General features: G+C 52.4%; 6 protein-coding genes across 6 annotated transcripts in view; 4 read left to right on the top strand and 2 right to left on the bottom strand.

Annotated features, from left to right (window-relative positions):
* Positions 1 to 1530, top strand: part of SETTUDRAFT_159479 (uncharacterized protein) — a gene marked incomplete at both ends in the record, with an annotated part of 3395 nt that extends 1865 nt beyond the window's left edge. Inside the window, 2 exons of the mRNA XM_008024624.1 lie at positions 324 to 1085; positions 1194 to 1530. Of these exons, the coding sequence (XP_008022815.1) occupies positions 324 to 1085; positions 1194 to 1530 (1099 nt within the window). The remainder of the gene's footprint in view (positions 1 to 323; positions 1086 to 1193) is intronic.
* A 1499-nt stretch (positions 1531 to 3029) lies between these two features.
* SETTUDRAFT_167646 (uncharacterized protein) lies at positions 3030 to 4182 on the top strand. The gene is made up of 2 exons (XM_008024623.1): positions 3030 to 3293; positions 3386 to 4182. The coding sequence occupies exons 1-2, from the start codon at positions 3197 to 3199 to the stop codon at positions 3802 to 3804; spliced, it is 516 nt and encodes a 171-aa protein (XP_008022814.1). The 5' UTR covers positions 3030 to 3196; the 3' UTR covers positions 3805 to 4182.
* A 5855-nt stretch (positions 4183 to 10037) lies between these two features.
* Positions 10038 to 11576, top strand: SETTUDRAFT_104871 (uncharacterized protein; the record flags this gene model as incomplete). The annotated part of the gene is made up of 3 exons (XM_008024622.1): positions 10038 to 10380; positions 10431 to 10780; positions 10830 to 11576. 3 exons carry the CDS (start codon positions 10038 to 10040, stop codon positions 11574 to 11576), a joined length of 1440 nt encoding a protein of 479 aa, XP_008022813.1.
* Positions 11577 to 17030: 5454 nt separating this feature from the next.
* SETTUDRAFT_26249 (uncharacterized protein) lies at positions 17031 to 17480 on the bottom strand (the record flags this gene model as incomplete). The annotated part of the gene is made up of 1 exon (XM_008024240.1): positions 17031 to 17480. One exon carries the CDS (start codon positions 17478 to 17480, stop codon positions 17031 to 17033), a length of 450 nt encoding a protein of 149 aa, XP_008022431.1.
* Positions 17481 to 17818: 338 nt separating this feature from the next.
* On the top strand, positions 17819 to 18840 carry SETTUDRAFT_67881 (uncharacterized protein; the record flags this gene model as incomplete). The annotated part of the gene is made up of 6 exons (XM_008024327.1): positions 17819 to 17870; positions 17947 to 18039; positions 18101 to 18219; positions 18307 to 18535; positions 18588 to 18688; positions 18733 to 18840. Coding segments are annotated over 6 exons (702 nt in total), but the record flags the coding sequence as incomplete, so codon positions are not given.
* A 981-nt stretch (positions 18841 to 19821) lies between these two features.
* On the bottom strand, positions 19822 to 21184 carry SETTUDRAFT_175838 (uncharacterized protein; the record flags this gene model as incomplete). The annotated part of the gene is made up of 2 exons (XM_008024621.1): positions 19822 to 21020; positions 21078 to 21184. The coding sequence occupies 2 exons, from the start codon at positions 21182 to 21184 to the stop codon at positions 19967 to 19969; spliced, it is 1161 nt and encodes a 386-aa protein (XP_008022812.1). The 3' UTR covers positions 19822 to 19966.
* Between the last annotated feature and the right edge of the window lie 612 nt (positions 21185 to 21796).

The raw sequence follows: 21796 nt of genomic DNA, 5'->3' as shown, positions 1-21796 counted from the left end.
TACTTTGGCCTGGCAACTCTCCAGACTGTAACTGTATTGAGCCATGCTGGTTCTACATGAAGAGAGAGACTACAAAGAAAGGAGCTCCACAGTCAAGAACGGAGGCAACTAGAATCTGGCTAAATTGCTGGAGAGATCTCCCACAAGCTAAGATCCAAGATTGGATTGAGCGTATTCTTATACATATTCCAAAGATAATTGAGCTACAAGGTGGTAATGAGTATATAGAGGGGAGAGATAGGCGTTGTGTAGGAGAGCGGCCAGATTTCGGCTAAATTATTCTTGGCAGGACAAAACTTTTGTGAGGCACCTCCGTACATAAGCCAGGAGCTGATTGACAAGATGGCGGCAAACGACATGCTGGCGATGCGTCTGGGGCCGGGCAAGCATCTGCATGGCAAGAAGCTGATGGGCGTGGTCCAGGGCGAGGAATTTGACTATTTGCACGATCTGGTGCAGGCGCAGGAGGGTGTGCGGGCAAACGCTCGGGGCTTCCAGGACGGCAACATGGCGGGCATGACGATCAGCTTGACGGCCGTGCTGCAGTGGATGCCCGAGTCGGACGTCAAGACGCGAGTCGTGAACGAGGTGCTGAGCGGCAAGAAGAAAATGTGCCTGGCCATCACCGAGGCCTTTGCCGGGTCCGACGTTGCGGGCATCAAGACGACGGCGACCAAGACGGCCGACGGCAAGCATTACATTGTGCGCGGGACCAAGAAATGGATCACCAATGGCATGTTCAGCGACTACTTTGTCGTGGGGTGCAGGACGGAAAAGGGCTTCTCGGTGCTGCTCGTGGAGCGCGACGCGGCCGTCGAGACGAAGCTGATCAAGACGAGCTACTCAACCACGGCTGGGACTGCGTTTGTCGAGTTCAACGACGCCAAGGTTCCGGTGGAGCACCTGCTGGGCGAGGAGCACAAGGGGTTTGTGGTCATCATGAGCAACTTCAACCACGAGCGCTTCATGATGGCGTGTGCCGTGATCCGACAGTCGCGAACGATTGTCGAGGAGTGCCTCAAGTGGTGCAACCAACGCATTGTGTTTGGGAAGAAGCTGATTGAGCAGCCGGCGATCCGTCAAAAGTAAGTGGCGCGGCGACCTTGTCTTGACTAATGATAGCAGCGCCTGTGCGCAGCATGGGAGACGAGGCGCAAAGGTTATCGGCGATTGTGGCTAACGAGCATGGGCAGGCTTGCAAAGATGATTTCGCACGTCGAGGCCAACCAGGCGTGGCTCGAGTCGATTGCGTTCCAGATGACACACATGTCGTATGGGCAGCAGTCGAAGCAGCTGGGGGGCCCGATAGGGCTGCTCAAGTCGCATGCGACGCGCTCTGCACACGAGATTGCCGACGAGGCCGTCAATATTTTTGGAGGGCGAGGACTGACCCAGGGAGGCATGGGGCGCGTGGTTGAGCAGTTCCATCGCACGTACAAGTTTGATGCTATTTTGGGGGGGACCGAAGAGATTCTGGGCGATCTGGGAGTGAGACAGGCGATGAAGCAGTTCCCCAAGAGCATGCTGTGAACCATGGGCGGGCAGTGTAGCACGTTAGCGTACCAGCAATCGAGCCAATTAAAGTGTCATGGCAGCTGTCAGTGGCCAATGCGAGTGCAAGCGTGGAGGGGGGGCAGGCTTCTAGAAGCGTACAGCAGCTGGGGTGGCGAGTGGAGATGGTGGTGTGTATGTCGTGTTACACCTAGGCAGGGCGGGTGAGTAGAAGTATGGAGTGGGCGGAGAGGCTAGGCGGTGTGCATGTGTGTATAGTGGTGGTAGAGGATGAAGCAGCGGCTGATGGGTCGAAGATGAATGGAGGGACAATGGATGGATGGATGATGGGCATGGGTGTGGGTGTGGGTGGAGTGGAGCTGCGAGGGAGTGGGAGGGAGGACGTCGGGGGGGGGGTGCACGGGCCCGGCATCGCAAACACTGGCGCAGGGCGGATTGAAGCGCCGCATTCGACGCCAAACGCTGTTCGTCCACGTGTTGGGGCGCGTCGAGGGCGGCAACAAGCGAGAGGCAGAGGCTGGCAGGCGGCGGCGGCGGTGGTGGTGGTGGTGGTGGTGCAGCTTGTGCGTGCATGAGACGCCCTGTCGATGGGCAATGTCACAAGTCCCAGGGGGCGGCGAGCGGCGAAACGTGTCACATGCAGAGGGCAGGTTGAGCGAGAGGCATGATGAGGTGTTGTTGCACGCCGGCTTATCGTCGCTCGACACGCGTGTGGCATGCTGGACGCTGGATGCATGCATGGGCGTGTGTGGGTGTGGGTGTGGGTGTGGTGTGGCGTGGTGTGGTGTCGAGCAGGTCGGCGAGGCACAAGGCGGCCGTGGATGTGCATGTGGGTGAATGGACGACTAGGCGTCTGATTCCACAGTCTCGAGCATGTACATCGACCTAAGTAATAGTACCGTGTATGTAGCGTGTATGCGGTCGGCTAGTGGCACCGGGCGCCCTGCCATCCATGGCCGTGGGCGAGGCACGGCGAGGCCAGGAAGGGCAAGCAATGCAAGGCATGGCATGCCATGGCAAGGCAAGGCGCAAGAGGCGCTGCGAACGCATGTCGGCTCGAGTCGTAATATGCAGCCAGCAACACGCAAGGTAAGGCAAGGCAAGGCAAGGCAAGGCATCGGATCAAGGCCCCCCCCCCTTCGCCCCTCGCTCGCCCTTCTTTACATAAGTAGCCCCGTCTGCGTCACCTGTGCCTCTGCTGCCTCTGCCTCTCTACCTCTGCATACCTAGCTCGTGCTCGTGCTTGACCCTCAACCCCATCCACCCCCCTACTCGCCCGACAAACCGCCGCACTCGCCGCCTCGCCTTTCTGCCTCGCCTCGTCACCTCACTCGCCTCCTCTTGCACCTCCATCCTGCAGACATACCTCCATCCATCCATCCATATATATATATATATATATATATCTAGATATATATATCGATACACTCAACCACCACCCCGTCCACCGCTCGCCTCAACCCCCGTCTCAGCTCTCACCACGCACACACACGACATCTCCCGGCCGCCCTCAGCCACCCCGACCATACCCCAACCCCATTCCATCATCTAGCCGGTCAATTCGCCGCGCCCACGTCATCACCACTCGCCCGCCGACATTATCGCCCTCGCCACTGTTACCCCTACCACCCCGACGACGACTACTTCTACCACCACCACCACCACCACCGCCACTACTGCAACCATGGCTCGCTCCTCCAGCATCTCCAGCATGTCCTCGGCCGCCTCCGACTCGGAGGAGACGATGCAGATCTTTGTCAAGACCGTGTCCGGAAACAACAGTGAGCCATTTACCCCCAGCCTTGGCTCGTCCGACAGCTCCAGCAGCCAGACAAAGCCCCAACAAAGCTGCAACAAAGCTAACATGCCACAGCAATCCCCCTCACCATTCCCTCAAATACCTCGATAAGCACCCTTCGCTCGCTCCTCGCCCTGCGCACCAACATGCACTCGCCCTCGGATCTGCGCATCGTCCACGCCGGCAAGCACCTTTCGTCGTCGGAAACAACCCTCTCCGACTACGCCATCGGCCCAAACGCAACCCTGCACCTGGCCCTGCCTCTGCGCGGCGGCATGCCTCCCAAGAAGATCCGCTGCTCCTTCAAGGACTGCAAGGACCGTGCCCAGCCCATTGTCGGCGACTGCGGCTTCTGCAGCGGCCACCACTGCAGCAAGCACCGCATGCTTGAGGACCACAAGTGCGAGGGCCTCGAGGACTGCAAGAAGGAAAGCCATTCCCGCAACGCAGACAAGCTCAACAGCGAGCGCACCGTTGCCATCAAGGGCATCTAAGCCCATCCGTCCGTCGTCCGTCCGATCCGTCCGTCCGTCTATGAAGAAAGGGAAAAGAAGGAGGAAACTATACCCCCGTCCAACATGTTGTTGTTGTTCTTTTTTTCCTTTTTTGAGCGATTTGATGCCTGCCATCGTCATCATCTGCAGCTCTGCTTTTTTTTTGCTTGTTGCTCTTTTTGCCTCTTGACATTGTTTTTGATGCACTGTTATGCGAAGCGCGCGCGTATGCCCTGTTTTGATTCTCTCTCGTTGTGTCCCTCTTCCCTTCTACGCTCTCAGGATGCGTATAATTCCACCATTGCATTCCCTGCTGGAGCAAAGGGGCGTTTTGTTTCATGTCATGCAAGTCGGTCATCTCATCTCGTTTCTGTCAAGCTCAAGAGAAGTGTAGCTAGATGCCTGTCATGCCATGGGCCATGATTAGATAGAGTCAATACACTTACAACTCGACCTTTCGCTACTGCATTCGTGCTAGTCTAGAATGACGCATACGTCATTGGCGATACATTCGCACTGCTGACTGATCTTAGTACCCTAGATATTCTTACGTGCAGCTAATCAATCCCAGGGCCGACCCTTATCAAAAATAGCATTTGAACCTTATCCTTATTTCAACTCACACAGCATAAAAGAGAGAAGGAGAAGAAGATGTATACATGTAGATGGCGTAGCTACGATATGTTCTTACTCTAGTCTACTACACGAGACCTACACCCCACCACAGCACTCTGCATGTACGCTGCGACATACTACTCTACTATAATATACCGTCTACATGTATATGGACCATTGAATTACAAAAACAACAGGATCCAACTCTCCTCTCTTTTTTCGCGTCCTTGTTCTTGAGTAGAGAGACGTCATTAGTCTACTGCGATATACACATAGACACACACTTATCAGTTAGCCCATTGAAATCACGTCTGCAATGAATTCATACACATGTAAATGAATAACCAAAAGAAGATGGTAGCGAGCAATAAAAATGGCGCAGTGAACATGTCCCTTTGTTTGTTGTGAGATGAGGCGGTAGAATCGGTATCCGAGGATTCTTGTCTCTACGCATTTCCTTTCTTGGAATGCACTACTAGATTTGCTCGTCCATATCCGGCCAAGCTATCTTATCAGCATTGGGTAATCACGTAATACAGGATTAGTATAGTTCTAATGCGGATAATACATATGTACATGCATACACGAGATAGACAAGTCAAGAAAGAACAAGTGATGCGTGTACATTTACGCGCGACAAGACAAATCATCTGCTCGCAAGGTATCAAGATGCAGCTTTTCAAACATTTCGACGTAGTATTCTGTAGTTAGTGCGAGGTACCCACATACCCACTCCAGTTCAAGTTCAAAAAAAAACCCCCCGAATACAAAAAGTTGAAGCATTACTTCCCTTACTTGTATAGCAAACAAAACGTGTACGTACCCTTCCCATAGACGCCATTCCAGCAAGCCTCACACATGTGGATTCGTAATGCGACGCGCGTACCTCAACATTTCGCTTGCCAACCACCACCATCAACCACCCCCTCACCCTGCCCACACTCTCTACCACTACCACTACAGTAGTCCTGCTTACTTAGCATATACATGTATCATGTGATGCGGGAACAGCAAACATGTCATCGTCATCCAAGTGAGGGGGACACTTAAACCGAGTCATGGCATGTACTATCGGCTTACACAATGACATTACCAAACGAGATGAGATATCATGGAAACATGACACGAAGCCACTCTACTGTACGTGTATATATATACATGGCACCAAGGGGGATGCTTGTTTTGTCAATGGAAGAAGAGGAGGGGAAGGCGAGGGGGGGCGTATATATGCATTTCCTTCCAGATTGGACGCCTTGCCCTTTTTCTTAGTTGCAGTCGGACTAGAACAGGATAACATGGCGGTAATAGGTCCCTTGTCCCTGACACAGATGTGTATTATACTTGGGCTCTCTTTTTGCTCGCCACGCACCCACACACGCACGCACAAACCCACGCCGGAAGCCGCTCAGGCCCCGGAGGCGTGCGCGCCCAATATCCTTTTATTTTTCTTCTTTCATTCGTTCCTTTTTCCCCCCCTGTGCTTATTATCATTATTGCTGTTGTTGCTTTTCTTTTCTTTTTTTTCCAGCGCCACCCCACGACTCAATATCCATACCTATTATACATCAATCACACTATGCTTGGGTTTATTCTGCAGGCCTCAGGCCAGCAACAGCGGAAAAAAACCACTTTGGGAAAAAGGGGAAAAAAGGGCAGCGGGTGATGCCCAAATGTACGCGTCGGAAGATTAGCACACTCGGCATATAACCTCTGTATGCCTGTGCGGCATTGCTGGCCGAGTAGCCATGCGGCGTTTCAGCGTCAGCGACAGAATGCAAGCGCGCCGAAGACGGGGACGGCGACTCGGGGGAGTGCGAGGGCAGCGAACGCCCTGGGTAAAATGCTGGGCCCCCTCCCCCCCCTTTCCGCTCCGCCTCGCCTCGCCTCGCCTCGCTTCGTCGGGCCAGTTCGCACTGGCACTGGTGCTTGGTCAGGCCCGTCTCGTCTCGGCTTGTTACAGCGTGCGCGGGTTGAAATGCCGCTGCTATCTCGGGGCCTTGGTATTATCGTCGTCTTGTCAGCTCCCCCCCCCCTCCCTCGCAAATGCCGGAGGAAATAGTGGTGGTGGTGGCGGTGGCAGTGGCAGTGGCAGCAGTAAGCACGCGCGTTATCGACGGGGAGACAGGGGGTTGCTTCGCCCGGGGATTCCGCTCCGCCCTGGGGCTGCCGCCTTCGAATCTGCCGCCATGCGGGTGCGGAGGCGCGCGCGGAACTGCCTCCCCAAATCCAAGTGGCCTGATCTTGACACACGGAAAACGGCACACGGCGCGCACCCCCATACGCCGCCCCCAAGTCGCCCAGGTCGCCCAGGTCGCCCAGGTCGTCCCGGATCTCCTCCAAGCCACTCCTTGTGGCGTTCCGCTCGTATTTGTCTGTTTTTACCGCGCCGCAATCGCTGCGCACCAGCTCAAGGTTTCAGCACGTCGTTCGCAATGCGCCTTGAGTCAGGAGACGTGAATGTTTGTTTTCGGTAACAAGGCTTGGCACAGCACGTGCAGACCCCAGGTGCTATGACGACGGATCAACAAACCTGACAACGGGAGATTGGCGTGGGCCCGACTTGATCTCTGCTTCCCTTTCGTCCCCAAACGCCTTTTCTTCTCCCCGGGTATAAGCGCCTCGACCCATGCCTCATTTGGTATTTCCGGCCAGCGTTGGGGAGAGCGTCTCTCGACATGTCTGCTGCACCAGCACGCAATTGCATCTCGCCAAGCCGACGCCTATATCAACATGTTTCACCTGAGCAGCCTAGCCATCGACTTGTTCAGTCGCCGTTTTGGCGGTATATCCGACCATCCGACCATCGCCTATGGAGCCGCGTAGTTGGGCTGTGCAATCGGATCAAGCCGGAGACGGTTTGAAAAAAAAACACTCATTCAACACTCGGTATATTACAAATGACTCGTCCCTCCAATCACTCGCAGGCACTTACATGATACCTTTGCTACAACCCATCTGGAACCGACTGTCGAGCGATAACACTGCCACCTCAGCTGCGCAGCTCAGCAGGCCGCGTACAAACATCTCAGACACGGGACCACGGGATATATGCAGGCAAGAGAATAGCGCACCGATATTGCCGCACCAAGAGCCCACTGCTACAGTTGGATGTAGCCTGCATGATGATGTCCACGGCACAACGGCCGGCTCCAGAGTCAAGTGATGAGATGGGCGTTGGCGCTCGTCAGTGCTCGAGGTATCTTCCCCACACGCCTTGTGTGGAACGCAAACGCCCGTGACGTAGCAACCGAGGCCGAGGACAGCGGATCCATAACCTTCGCCATGACAGAGACGGCAGCAAACCAACTGTCGTTGCATCGAGGGGTGACGCAGCCAACTGACCGCCATGGATTACTTGATACCAATCAGCAGAATAGGCAACCGCCGAGCAAAATGGCACGGCTTCGGCACATGGAGCGTCGAGCACACAGTTCTGTGCGTGGGATGGAGAATTGCTTCTTGTGGCGTGTGGAACGCGATTGTCGACGCACGAGTGGGAGATGTGCAACAGGCCTGGAGATTGGCGGGCCAGAACCGGTTTCCGCAGCGGACGACAAAGCGAGCCATGTGTTTGTGTGCGACCTGTCGAGCAAGACAATGAGGCTCGGCCAGGGAAGTTTTCTGGGCCACGGTTTCCTGAAGGCGTAATGATCCGGTCAGAAAGCGTGCTTGGCAAACCGTCCTGTGTGCACATAGCGGCGCTGATCCCCAGACTTGCTTTGGCTCGGCCGTCTTGTCCAAGCCCCGTCGACGGCCCTCCCGCAACGCTGGAATGCGCCGTTGCCGCGTCGTCTGTCAGCGTGATACGGGACTTTTTCTAGCAGGCGGGCACGGTGAAGAGGTTCCTGCGCCTTGTTGTTGGGCGTGCATGGGCGCCAGGTCTCGACTCAGGCCAGCAGGACACGACGCGTGTCATTTGCCTTCACATGTACGGGCGAGCAAGCAAAAGCATGTCGCGGCTGCGTAGCGTGGGGCACACAAACTACTTGGAGTTGATACTTGGCAAAACACGTCCTGGACGGCGATCCCTGGGCATCCGACACGGCTGTGGCTGTGCTGCAACTCAAGATAACGAAGCAACACGCGAAACCGCCCCGGGCCGCCGATCATGGTGCGCCGCCCGCCCTAGCGCGTTTCTAGTCGTCGAGGGCAGTCTGCCGCCATTTCGCCGCGGCCAAACTCTGTCGACGGGGCCCCGTCAGCGTGCTTGGGGGCGGTGGCATGCTGCCGACGACCAAGGTGCTCAGGTGTGTGTGTGTGTGTGTGTGTGCACTGCCCAGCGTTCGCACTGTCGTAGCCGTGGCACAAACACGATAAAAAAAAGAGGTCGCATCTTGCACCCTGGCCGCACGAGTGGGGCGCGCCAAGGCGGAAGGTACATCACTACTTGGGCACGTCTTGGCGCTGTGGAGCCCACCGATCCAATGGAGCCGCAGCCTCGAGCCTCCCGCTGACGCTCTGCCAAGCCCTCCCAGCCCGCTCCGCCAGTCGACACATCCCCGTCTGGCGCCGTAGCCCCTATCGCCCTTCTACACAACGTCCATGGCCACCCATGACTGTTGTTTTTGTGGAACCGGCCAAGCACGCACAGCAGGGCGGTAATCTCGATAGCTGCGCAGCCCATGGCGGCAGAGGTGCACAACCGACGTACCATGGGCCGCTGCATCCACTGCCGCTCCATGCACCGCACGCGAACAAGCCTGTGGCGGCGCCGCACACACACACACGCACGCACATACACACACAGGGCCATGACGACTCAAGCAGCCACCACAACGAGCAGTCAAAGCGCCCTTGGAATATACACCAATGGCCCGCGTGCGAGCCCAAACGCAGCCTGCACCCGAACACCCTCGCGTGCAGATCTCTTACCGCCGGACCAGCATTCGGACCAGCTCTTGGCTTTGGGCTGCAGCACACCAGAAGCCTCTATACAGGTAATGAAGTATACCCTGCTGCTGGCCGAATCCCAGTGCCCGTATGTCCTTGGCTCTCCTTGGCCTTGCACCCTTGCGGTGCTTGTGCGTGACGGCACTCACATTCATTCCCTCCCCCCCCCATTACACGGCCGGTTTGACTACCACGTCACTATGGCAAAGTCAGCCACACACTCTATACGGCGGCGGTGGGCGTGCTTAGCAGAAGTGGACCCGTAAAAGAACCCTTTATCATCGGCGCCTAAGGTCCCACATGCACGACTGACTCCCGCCCAAGCACCCTTACTTAAATATTGGCCCCCCAACCGCTTGGACGGACGGTAGAACTGTATCATCCCATCAGTGCGCACTTGAGCGCCTTCCCTCCAACACGTACTCGTCGTGTTGAGCACCTTGTCATCTACGTCTACCGTGTCAAACCCTTTTCCAAACTCTCATTCGCTCCCACCGCTTCCATTGTGCAGCCCCAACGCTCCAGGAACAACCCGCACCATGAAAGGAACACGCTCACTCTACAAAGAGGGCACCCAGCCCAATGACAAGACACTGCCACTCTCTGAAGCACCAACCACCACCGGCTCTGTGGGAGACGGGCTGACAGCCTCTCTCGGTGTGCTCGATGAGCCCGAGTGGCCGCGCTCATGGCGTGCCTATGCCTGCCTGCTAGGTTGCTTCTTCCTCATGTTCAACTCGTGGGGCCTTGTCAATGCCTACGGCACTTGGTCGTCGTACTATGTCGGTCACTCGCTACGAGGGATCGACCAGCTCCAGCTCAATTTGGTCGGATCAACCGAGTCAGCGCTCGTGCTTTTGCTCTCCAACGTCGTTGGCCGGCTACTCGATGCAGGGCACTTCCGCAAGGTCATTGGCTGCGGAACTTTTCTCGTCCCCTTTGGTCTTTTCATGCTCACTGTTGTCCACCCTAATGACGTTGAAGCTCTGGCAAACTTTGGCAGCATTTGGGTCACGCAGGGCTTCGTCGTTGGCCTCGGCATGGCGACTTTCTTTGTATCTAGCTCGCAGGGTAAGAAAAGACATGCAATCTCACAAGCGTCTCCGTTAACTCGGCTCCAGTTGCCTCGACATGGTTCCCCAAGCGCAGAGGTCTTGCCGTCGGCTATGTCGCATGCGGTGCGAGTGTAGCTGGCACCATCTACCCCACCATGCTCCGCTACCTCATCCAGTCTGTTGGCTTCAACAATGCCGTGCGCTACGTTGCGACTCTGACGTCGGTCACATGCATCTACTCGTTCATCTTCTGCACCACAGACCCAGCGCACGAGCACCACACACCAAAGACGTGGGGCAGCATCGGCACCTGGGTGGATGGCGAGGCATTTCGCAACAAAGCCTGGTGCTGGTTCACTGCCGGCATTGCCTTTATGTTTTTCGGCTTCTATCCTGTTTTCTTCAACCTTGAAGAGGTAAGTCTGTTCCTGTCTAATCTCTGTTACATCGACTAACGTCACTTAGTGGGCATCAGTACGCGGCTATGGCACGCGTGACCGGACTGGCTCCCCAGTAAGCCCCTCGGACACAACCAACAAGCCTCTGCAGACGTTTTGGCTGCTGGTCATCATGAACGGAGCCTCGACCGTCGGACGCATGCTCCTTGCCCATTTCTCCGACAGAATCGGTGCCGTCAATATGCACATTGGCTCGCAGTTCACTGCATCCTTGCTCACGCTCATTCTCTGGACACTAGCCGGATCCGAAACTGACGCCATCGCCTTTTGCATCGTCTTTGGCATCTTTTCCGGCATGGTCATTGGCCTTCCCCCAGCCTCCATTGGCAACATTCTCAACTGCTCTTACACAGCGCCGGGCACCACGCACTTTGCAAAGAAGAAGCTCGGACACTGGACCGGCATGATGTACACGTTTGCCGCCATTCCGGCTCTGACAGGGCCCATCATCGCCGGCCACCTCATCACCTCATACGAGACTTACATCACCGTTCAGATGTGGTCAGGCACCAACCTGCTCATTTCGTGCCTGTGCATGTGCGTCTCCCGCTGGTACCTTCCCTGCGCCAACGGCGACCACGCCAAGGACGCCCTCAAGCGCAGCTCCATCTTCTCCAAAGTCTACGCATCAGACAAGCGCAACAGCACCGGCCCTGATACCTTTTCGCAGGCCCCAACTCGCGTTCCTAGTACCGCGCCCTCAAGGCCTGTCTCCCAGGACAGTCTTTATGACGTCCAAGGCCGTATGGCGTAAGATAATTCTGTGCAGTTCTTTTCCTTTTTTTTCTTTTTTTTTCGTCTTCACTCGAGCCATTGTTCTGCAGCGTTCTATGATATGAGAAATGATTATGCACACGTAAGGTTTGTTATCTGTCATTATCACTATTATATACCGGCTCTGTTGTTATTACTGTTATTTTTCTTTTTCTCCATATTTCTTCTACCTCTTCTTCTTCCTCCTTCTCGCCTAGCAGTGCACGTTACACGGCAAGCGAGCTTGGGCCCCCTTTTTTTTATCTTTTCTCTTTCTTCCTTGTTCTACCCACCACCAACACCACCCTCCTGCTTACGAGTCCATGTCTTGTTTTTGACGAGAGAACGAAGCCTTCTTTTTTTTGGGGGTTTTTTTTTCTTATTTTCTCTCGAGACAAAGCGTAGGCGCAGGGAGCTCCCTCGAATGAAATACATGGGTTGAGCATCAGTTTACGGCTTGGATGAATAATAATAAAAAAAAACCAAGTATTTCAGAATTAACAAAATTCTGTTCTTTTGAACGATGAAATTATGCACATTTTTCTGGACTCGGTATGGTGGCATCGTGTTCCTATTACACGGTTCGAGCTTTGTCTTGCCTCACTTGACTTTCAAATGTAGGATATGAATAGGTAGGTATATTTTCTACACCCTTTTTTTTGTTCCCCTTTGCTTCCTCCCCTCGTATCTCATACCACGTTCTTCTCTTCCTCTTTCTTTCTTTCTTCCTTCCTCTCGCTCCTCGCTAAGCTCGGGCCGCAACACCGGTAAGTATAAGAGAAGAAGAAGAAGAAGAAATCCAGATAGTACATGCACATGCATGCATACCTCTGTACTAACATCTACCAGCTTAACATTGACGACACGTAACGGCTCCACAGCCAAGTCAAGTCAAGAATCCTTTGTTGCACACTAGCAAAACGGTACAATAACGCGTTGAACCCGCCTCGTCTTGCATGCGTACGTGCGTGCATGTGAGTATGTATCCTGGATCGAACTGATTCACATACTCTCTTCTGTTTTTTTTTGTTTTTCTAAATGTTTTAGAATAAAAGACGGAGGAGACCAAGGCAATGGACGAGAAGAAAAAAAAAAGAAAGATGCGAGATATACGGTGTGTGTGTGTGTGATCTAGATACTCTATTTGCTTAGTTACTTTACTGTACTTGATAGCAACTTTTTTACTTCTTTTAGTTTCGGTTTTTTCTTTTCTTCCCTTTTTTTTTCCTTCCCCTTCAATGGATGCCTTGGAGGAGGATACCGGACGAGTGAAGAAAAACACACACACACACACACAAGTACACACTTATTCGCACAGATAGCTGCTTATTTGTTTTCTTCTACTTCTTCTTCTTCTTCTTCTTCTTCTTCTTCTTCTTCTTCTTCTTCTTCTTCTTCTTCTTCTTCTCGTGCTTCTTCTCATGTGCGAGCGTGGCATGGACGCTGTAAGTACGCTGGTAACTAAGTTGTACGACCGCGGCCGTATGTATGCACGTATGTATATATTCACAACGATACATGCCTTGCTGCCAAGTGATGCATGATCAAAGAAAAAAACTGTAAATGCACTCGATTACCCAGCCATTACAACACTGAACACAAAAAACAATAGCTATTTCTCACTCGCGTCGACTCAGGCATGTATGATGTGTACGAGACGAGACGAGACGTGTGTAAAACAGTATTGAGTTTTACTTTTTTCTTCTTCGTCTTCTTCTTCTTCTTCTTCTTCTTTTGTTTCCTTTGAGATCGCTGATGCAGAGTACAGATGTACGATCAAGGGCGAGTCGCAGTAGAATGTAGAATGCGAATCCGAGTAAGCATGGATACATATTGCGTCATACAGCACGAGCAAAAGCACGGGTTCAAGCACGAATAAGTGAGTGTAGCATGTTTTACGCTTTGACCCACCCTGTGTGTGCGTATGTGCGTACATGTGGCTGTGGCTGTGTGGTGGTGGTGGGACATGCACATGGCAAAGTTCACGACAAGTTGATTTTCATTTTGCGGCTTGCTTTTTCCAGCATACGTGGAGGTGGTGTGTGGCACCACACCCTCTCACTCTTATTTCACCTTACTATGTACAGTACGTTGTCGATGCAGCGCGGATGGAGAGGAGACCACGATTGTCGTATCTTGTCTGCTGGATCCGTTGGGCTGATAGCGAAGTCTGAGGACTAATCAGATACGGTACGTAGGCGTGCAACGTCTCTTGCATGCGCGCGTCGTGTCGCGAGAATCCGGGTACCAGATATGTGCCTATCCTGCCCCCCTTGTTGCTGGAGGTGCAGGGGAGGGATCGCGGGTTGGACCGGTATAACGGGGCAAGTGTTGATCCGCCATCTTAGCACGTATATATACAGCTTGCATCTTGGATGTGGAATCTTGGTACCAGGGGAATTACATAATAGTGATAAGGGGTTTGAAAAGCGTACCACTATTTCCTTATCTTTGGTACTATCTTTCTCTAACACATCAAAGAACTCTACAACTTATACAATCACGCGTTGGCCGTAGGGCTGGAACTGCGTACTGGTAAACCATGGATCTGCCTCCCGAGAACCAGACGGCGCATCTTGGTCCGTGGATGTACGGGTACGGCGGACACACAAAGCGGGAGTGCGAAAGTTAAACGGTGAGTTGAAGATAGGGGGGTTGGCCACTTTTGTGGTACCGACCGTTTGGAGTGGGAGACGGATCGAGATTGCGTAGTTTGCTTGGACCAACAATAATTTTCCACGAAATGCCGATGCCGGGGCTGGTCCGTGATGCAGACTGGGTGGGTGTGTGGTACATGCTGTCTTGGCGGTATTGGGTAGACCAGAGATAGTGTCAGGTTGTAACTTGTTGGATTGGAGTCTTTCTCCGTATTTATGTGCCTTGTCTTGTATCCTGTGATAGGTGCTGGATTGCACTCAGCTATTAGCAGAGTAGACAGACCGCGTATCCACGGAGACGTACTGTCCATTCGTCTAAGCACTACCCACAAGTAAATCAAGACCCAGCCAAAAACTCATCGCAGCAGCAGCATCGTGGGTCATTTGAACTGCAAGCCTTACAAGACCTGAATGTCCAATAACTTTCTCCTGCAAACCTGCCATCAAGCTGAATCAGCCTGCAGGTAGGCTGCCGAGAAGCCTAGCATTGGCGAGCACAAGAGATATCTACACATCATATAGATCCTGGATCTTGTGCTATACTTACTCCTCATCCTGTAACACCGCACTCTACACTTGACAAGATTCTTCTGACAGAAAAGGCCTAGTCGATACAACTATAGAGTTGATGATGTATTAAGATTCAGAACCACTGTATCACAGTAATTTCCGTCTTACTGCTCAACGATAAATCAACCAGTTGTACAGCCAAGTGAAATTTCGCCAAGCATATTGGCATGTCCATCGGCCGAGTAGCACAGCGCACTCCAAGCAGATGTGCGACGACAAGACGGAAAAGCGGGAAGACGCCTTGACTTGAAGTTGTCTGGACTTGAATTGTGGCTTTTTTTTTTCTAAAAGTGAATGACGACGACAACAGCAGTGGCGGTGGCTGTGGTGTGGCGGTGGAGGCTACGTGTACGTGCTTTAGTGACATGCATGCCATGGCGGCCGCAGAGGCGTCTCGGTAGCAGCGGCAATGGTTGACGGAAGGAAGGGGGAAGGGGTGTGGCGCTTCTGGCACAATGTGTGGAAAATTATTTTGAGCCAGAGTCTGGAGGCATGCTTCAGCGACTGGTGATTTCCGAGACGAATGCCACTGAAAATGTATCCTGTCTAATGTAGATATTTCCTTTATTTACTAGGATATCCTTTGCAAGACCCGAAGAGCCGACGTAGGTGCTACTGCGCAATAACTTGCTTTCTACACCTCACTCATTCCACTAAGTACACTTACTTACACTAAACGTCTTTGTACGCCACACTTCCTATGTTCTTAACATACACACACATATACACACACCATATACACACACATATATATACACATATATATACATATACACACATACATACATATATATATATATACACATATACACACACAAAGATACCTCCCTCTCTAAGCCCTAGGTACTTAAATATCCCACCGCCTTCACATCACCTCTCTCTCTCTCTCTCTCAACGCGCCAACACACCCAGGCATACATACAAACAACCCACACCTCCTCGCCACCTCCACCGAGCGCACACCCCCATCTTACCTTTACTTTCCTTTCTTTGGTATACTCCAAAACCTCACTCTATTCTCCCACACAACACAAACAGAGCACCGCAGACATAATAGCTCCCGCTCTGCATCCACCACTGCTAAACATACCAGGGCAATGGGAAAGAGCTAATTGTGTACGGAACCCATAGCCAACCAGCATACTAGACAGATTGCGTGTAGATTCTTAGCGTAATATCTAATTAGTGTATGTAAGTCAATAGTGCATCTTTCTTCCTACACTTATATCAAACATAACCCTCCTCTCTCTCTTGTACATACATACATACATACATACATACATACATACATACATAACTAAATCCATCCATCTAAATGAACTACATCAGCCCTTTAGAATCACTCCCTCACTCCCTCATGAAACAAAAAACAACGACACCACTCTTCCCTCTATTCTCCTCCATACCATCCAATACCTGTGTTATATAGCCTATCTCCCTTCCCCATGTAAGTACGTATATCAAGATTTGCTCGAGTATCATCGCATTATATTGTATCTTCTCGTTTCGTATCGTATGTCTACACCTACCTTAGACCATGCTTGCGTGCTTCCCGATCAAGCAATCACGCACAAAGGCAAAGGCAAAGCCAAGGCTATCAACATGTGCTTATTAACCTGTGTACATACAGATTCATACGGACGTACATATACACATATTAAGAAAGTTGAAAAGAACAAGACATCAATGACATCATGGTAAGAAAGAGAAATAAAAAAAAGAATACCATCCAAACCCATCTGTCTCAACACTTGTGCTTATCCGGGGCCAACATCCCCCCACACCCAAAGAAAAAAAACAAAGCACCCACACATAAAATAGGAAAAGAAAAAGATATAGGATTAATCAGCAAGCAACCTAAAAGAAATAATTGGGAAAAGAATCCAAAAGACAATAATAGAGAAACAATTGCCGTGTCGAGAAAAGACATTTAGAAAATAAAAACACTTGTCCATTTCTCTTCTTTCCGTCCATGCCGAAAAATAAGATGAAAAAATAAATAAAAAAAGTACGCGTACAGAAGAGTTAAAAAGAAAAACAACAACAACAACAAGAACAACAACTTCACACACACCCCACTGTGATCGCGAACGATAATGCAAGTGGGTATCTAAAACTCGCTGATAAGCACAACTGCCAGTCTCCTCTCTCTCAGCCTTACAAGCAAAATTACCCCCCCTCAAGGCCAACACCATCCGCAGGAAATTTCATTACGACCTTTGACAGAGTCAATTCGCTTGCTTCGTCATGCTCGGTGTCTGTACTCCAGGTTGCGCAGTGTGACCTGCAATTTCCAGGACACTAGCTGTACTTTCGTTGCCCCCTTGTACGGTCATGCCAAGTGCTCTTCGTGCGTACTCTTTCTTGCCATTTGCCGTCTGCTCGACAGGAGAAGGCGTGTTGCTATTGCCATTGCCGTTGCCGTTGCCGGGCGGTTTAGCGGCAGGAGGCTGTAGCCACTCCACGCTGGTACATCGATTGACAAGTCGTACCGTGGTTTCATCGACAGGTGCAAAATGGTTACCGCTCGAAACAAGGAGATGGAGGAGACGCCGCAGCTCGTCGCGTTTGTAGTGCGGTGGCCTGCTGATTTGACTGTGCATGAGGATCGGATGGAGAACCCGGAGATAGGTATGTCGTAGCGCGTTGGCAGCGGGTGAGTCGTGTGGCAAGTCCATGAGATTGCGTAGAATGACGTCGACTAGCACGTGGAGGTCGTTGGTGTAAAAATACTCGGCGGTCGAAGGATTGCCAAAGAGAAGATAGAGTGCTTTTAGAATCAGAAGCTGAAGGGATGTCTCCGACTCCCGGTTCAGAAGAAGAATCAGATTACAGCCAAATGTCTTGTAAATAGACTCGGTGACGCACTAGCCTAACGCCGGTGAATCTCCGGCGACACGTCGGACTTGATGCGAACAACCTGACCATCAACCACCAGTTTGCGCCTCTCTGTATAGCCTTGCGTAGCCTACGTCGCTGGGGACGATGATTCTGGAAAGAGGCCCGCGACTACGACATGGCATTTGAGGTGTCGTATGATCTCGAGAATGAGCAACAGTTCTGGGATGGTGAGTAGAGCGCGACAAAGAGGCTGTTCCCATAGCCCCACCACCACCAGCCTTCATCTGACACCACGCACAACAGAACTCGACGATATTGTGTCGACGCGCTGCCACCAGCACGAGATAATCGACAACTCGCTGCGATCCTTTCTTAATGTCACGACGAATTACAAGTGTACGCCCGCGCCTCCCCCCTCCCCCCCGGACTGGCCGTCTTCAGCATTGACCGCGAGCAGCCGATTACCTTCAGACCGACTACAGCATTGCCAAATGCATATTCCGCATGCTCGAGGGCGAGCTGTTTGCCTCGAACAAGCAGTATGTCCGGCGGCAGATAATATATTGCCTACTACAAGTACGTGGGAGCATACCCCGCGTCACGAGCGCGAACAGTGGGCGGGCTGTGTGTGGGGAGGGGACATGCGGGCTGACGGTTGCACAGGAAGATGACAACCCCACGCTCCACATTGTTGCCGCGTTTCTGATGTACGACGGCCGCAATAGCAAAGATGACGTGGTTTTTGAAATGATGCATTCCGAGGGCACGTTTGCCAGGCTGGTCGAGTTGGTGCAGAAGCCCAGTGTGCAGGAAGAACCTTCGTTGCACCAGTTGCTGCTTCAGTTGCTCTATGAGTCTTCGCGGATTCAGCGATTGACATATGAAGACTTCAGTATGTCGACGATACCAGCCGTCTCGGGGCTCTTACTAACATGGTCCCGTAGTGGCCGTCAACGATGCTTTTATTCTTTATCTACTAGGAATTATCGAAGGAGCCTCTGACGACGCCGACGACCCTTACCACTACCCTGTAATCCGCGTATTGGTGAGTCTGTTCCTGAAACCTCGAGGTTACGACTAACTGGATAGCTGGTTTTGAACGAGCAGTATCTCGTGGCGTCTACCAGCCGTCACGGTGATGGACGGGGTGGCATTACAAACCGAGTGATCAAGGCCATATCAACGCACGGCATGACTCTCGGCGTAGCCTGCCGGGCGCTTGCAGCTGCAACAACAAATGTCCCGCCAGCTGTCTTGGACGAGGCCTCTGAAGCCGTGATTCGGCTTTGGATGCAGAATGTGCTGGCACCTGTGAATCTGACGATACGACGCCGTGTATTACCATGGGCAGCATCCCCACCACAACCTCTGGGCACGCGTTTTTTGGCTGCTTGGTACTGCTCATGAGCACGGTACCGACGGCAACTGAGATCCATCCACGACATGCTCATTGGCTTTAGCACAATGTATCAATGGATACAGCGCTTAGACGCAAAAACAAGCCTAGCGACAAACTCTTATCACAGGCGTGTGGTGATCTCCGTCCTGGTTCACTCTTGATGCTTTGTTGGCACCATGGCATACGCTGATGAAGCGCCCCCCCCTCTTCCTTACCCATGACGCGACTTGAATCCACAAAGTCTGCAATCGCCTGTCAAAACTGGCGCGCTGATCCGCAAAACCTACACCTACGTAGTCTTGAGCCATTCAACCAGCCTGAAGAAACATCCCCAGCACCCATTTCAAACTTCACAGCACTGCCACACATCACACCATGCATCCATCCATGTCACAACCTCCCACGCCCTTCACTAGCGCAGCACCCAACACCCTTCGTCCCCCTCTTCCCAAAACCTACCCTATCCGGCAAACCCCCCTTTCCCCCACGCCCTAGCCATGTCACGAGCATCCGCCCTGTACCTGCGCGCTTCGTCATGTTTCTACGCGCTTCCGTGCAGTTTTCCATGGATGCGTGTGCAAAGTTACTGGATACGGAATAACAAGTCTGTAGGAGTTGGTTAGAACGAGGGGGGGCCGTAGGCATGCATGTGGGTACTAGCGTGACTATGTCATCTCGTATATGTACGTCTCCTCTGTCTAGTGCTGCACTTGGCGCTTTGCTCTTGGTTTGCATGGCGCTGGGGATGACGTTGAGAGTAACCAGGTACAGTGCGTAGAAAAGCGTAATATTTGGGGTATCTCTCCCTGTGTACAAAGTTTTAATCCTGGACAGTCTTGTCTAGCCACCTATTCGTCCTCGAAAAGAGAGAAAGATTTTCACAATCGTATACCAACCAGTGGGTCTGTCTCTCTTTCATCGTGTTCAAGCCTTGTCCTCTCCCCAATGTATAGCCAACGCTTTCCTCAGCTCGCCTTCTCTCTTTCCTAGCACTGGCAACCCCCTATCCACACACGCTCTCTTGATCTCCTCTATGCCCAGAGCTGCCAGCCCTCCGTCTCTTTCAATCAATGCGCGATCTGTTTCCAGGTACTCCATCTTCTTCCTCACGTTCCTCTGCACAAGCCACTTTGGTGGTGTCAATGGTACCCAGTCGAACAGCGCGGGATAGCAATCAAGCTTCGCGGCAGTGATGCAGAGCTCGAAAAGCGTCATGTCCTGCCATGCTTTGCGATTTGACACCACCTGACCCTTGACGGCTGGAGTGGAAGATGATTCAGTAGCCAAAGACGGGCGGTCTTTGCTCAATAGGCGCATCGTATCGAGGCTAATCTTGCGCAACCGATCCTGTCGCTTGTCCTCTCGCTTCCGTATCGCACGCTCGACTTGTTGGGGAATTCTGCATGCCTCCGGAATCAGAGGCGTGAGGTACATGACGACGACGGGCAACCACTCTCCCATTAGCAGCACCAGCAATCCGAATCCAGGCAACCTCAGGACATCAACCCGGCTTCTCCTTACCACGTGCCATTCTGCTCTGCTCAAAACTTCGCTCATGGTTTTGTTTGGTGTCTGCGCGGCCTTTTTGCGCAACGTCTTGGCAAATTTTGCTGTTTGTCGGACGTGCGATATACCCGTCTTGTAGAAGGTGAGATATGCGCGGCCGGCACTCCATAGCCATTTGACAAAATTCTGGTCTACTTTTCGTGCGGGGACGGAGATTTCAGGGGCATAGGTAAAAGCTGGAGGGTTGAGCCTCTCCTTTGCTCGCAGGGTCGGAGCGACGGTGCTCCTCGATGCAGGCAATGGCGCGGGTGGAAGAGAGGAAGACGGAGAGTGTCGCACTGGGTGCAGGGGTTGTGCAGGGTTCGTCTTCATGGGTACTCTCGTCTTGTTGGTCTTGCTGGGTGGCGGAGGTGCTGCTGCGATACTGTGGCCTGTCTTCTTCGCGGGCGCTGCTGTTGACAAGGCATGGCGCCTGACTTGTGCCTCGAGTGTCCTTTCATAGCTGGCTCTTTGTATGGTGTGCCTTGACCTCTCCTGCCATGCCTGGCTGCTCAGCGCCGTCGTAGTAGCCCGAATGTGTATACATCGATGACGTGGTAGACTCGAAAAGGCGACATTTGATCGAGCGGGGGTCATGAGCGTGGAAAACATCGGTCGTGGTTTCATCGTGAGCCCTAAAATGTGTGGAAAGCAGCAAACCACGAAGCGCGCAAAGAAGTGCGGGGCGTCGACTGCTCGTGATTGCGGCGACTTGAATTCGCGAGATCAGAATTGGGGCCAAGGAGACCCCTGCTCGCAGTTGAACACGATGTCATCACACCTCGTGTCTGCGCTAACCCGAATGGGTATACTAATGACATCTTCACATGAACGCCATTTCAGAAACGTATTGATGATGCGACATTCTCCATTATCTTTACAGGTTGCTTGCAGGCGTGAGAATCATTCGAGCACATTCTATAGTCGGCATTGCAGTCGAATGCATTCCATACGCCAATACCCGTCTGAAGACACGCCCTTTGAAACCGTTGTAAAATACCGACCCAGCCACCAAAAGCCCAGCAAAACTTTCCAGCCCATGCGCAATCACGTCGTCGGGCTCAAGCGCCCCCATAACTCCTCGCCAAACACGCTATAAACTAAATCATAAAATGAACAAGGAAACTACCATACACGGACAATGGGGAAATGGGATAAATACAGATAATCCCGTGATTGCAAAAAGGTACAAGAAGTAAGTAATCGACA

Source organism: Exserohilum turcica (assembly GCF_000359705.1).
Source record: "Exserohilum turcica Et28A unplaced genomic scaffold SETTUscaffold_12, whole genome shotgun sequence".
Taxonomy (NCBI): Eukaryota; Fungi; Ascomycota; class Dothideomycetes; order Pleosporales; family Pleosporaceae; genus Exserohilum; species Exserohilum turcicum.
The sequence above is the reverse complement of the archived record's forward strand: the minus strand, read 5'-3'. Positions and strand labels throughout refer to the sequence as shown.

What these genes read in the sequence shown, in the direction of transcription:
- SETTUDRAFT_167646 (XM_008024623.1), top strand. Translation starts at nt 3,197, where the DNA reads ATGGCTCGCTCCTCCAGCATCTCCAGCATGTCCTCGGCCGCCTCCGAC. An exon ending in GACCGTGTCCGGAAACAACA is followed by an intron (nt 3,294 to 3,385) that starts GTGAGCCATTTA and finishes AACATGCCACAG; the next exon opens with CAATCCCCCTCACCATTCCC.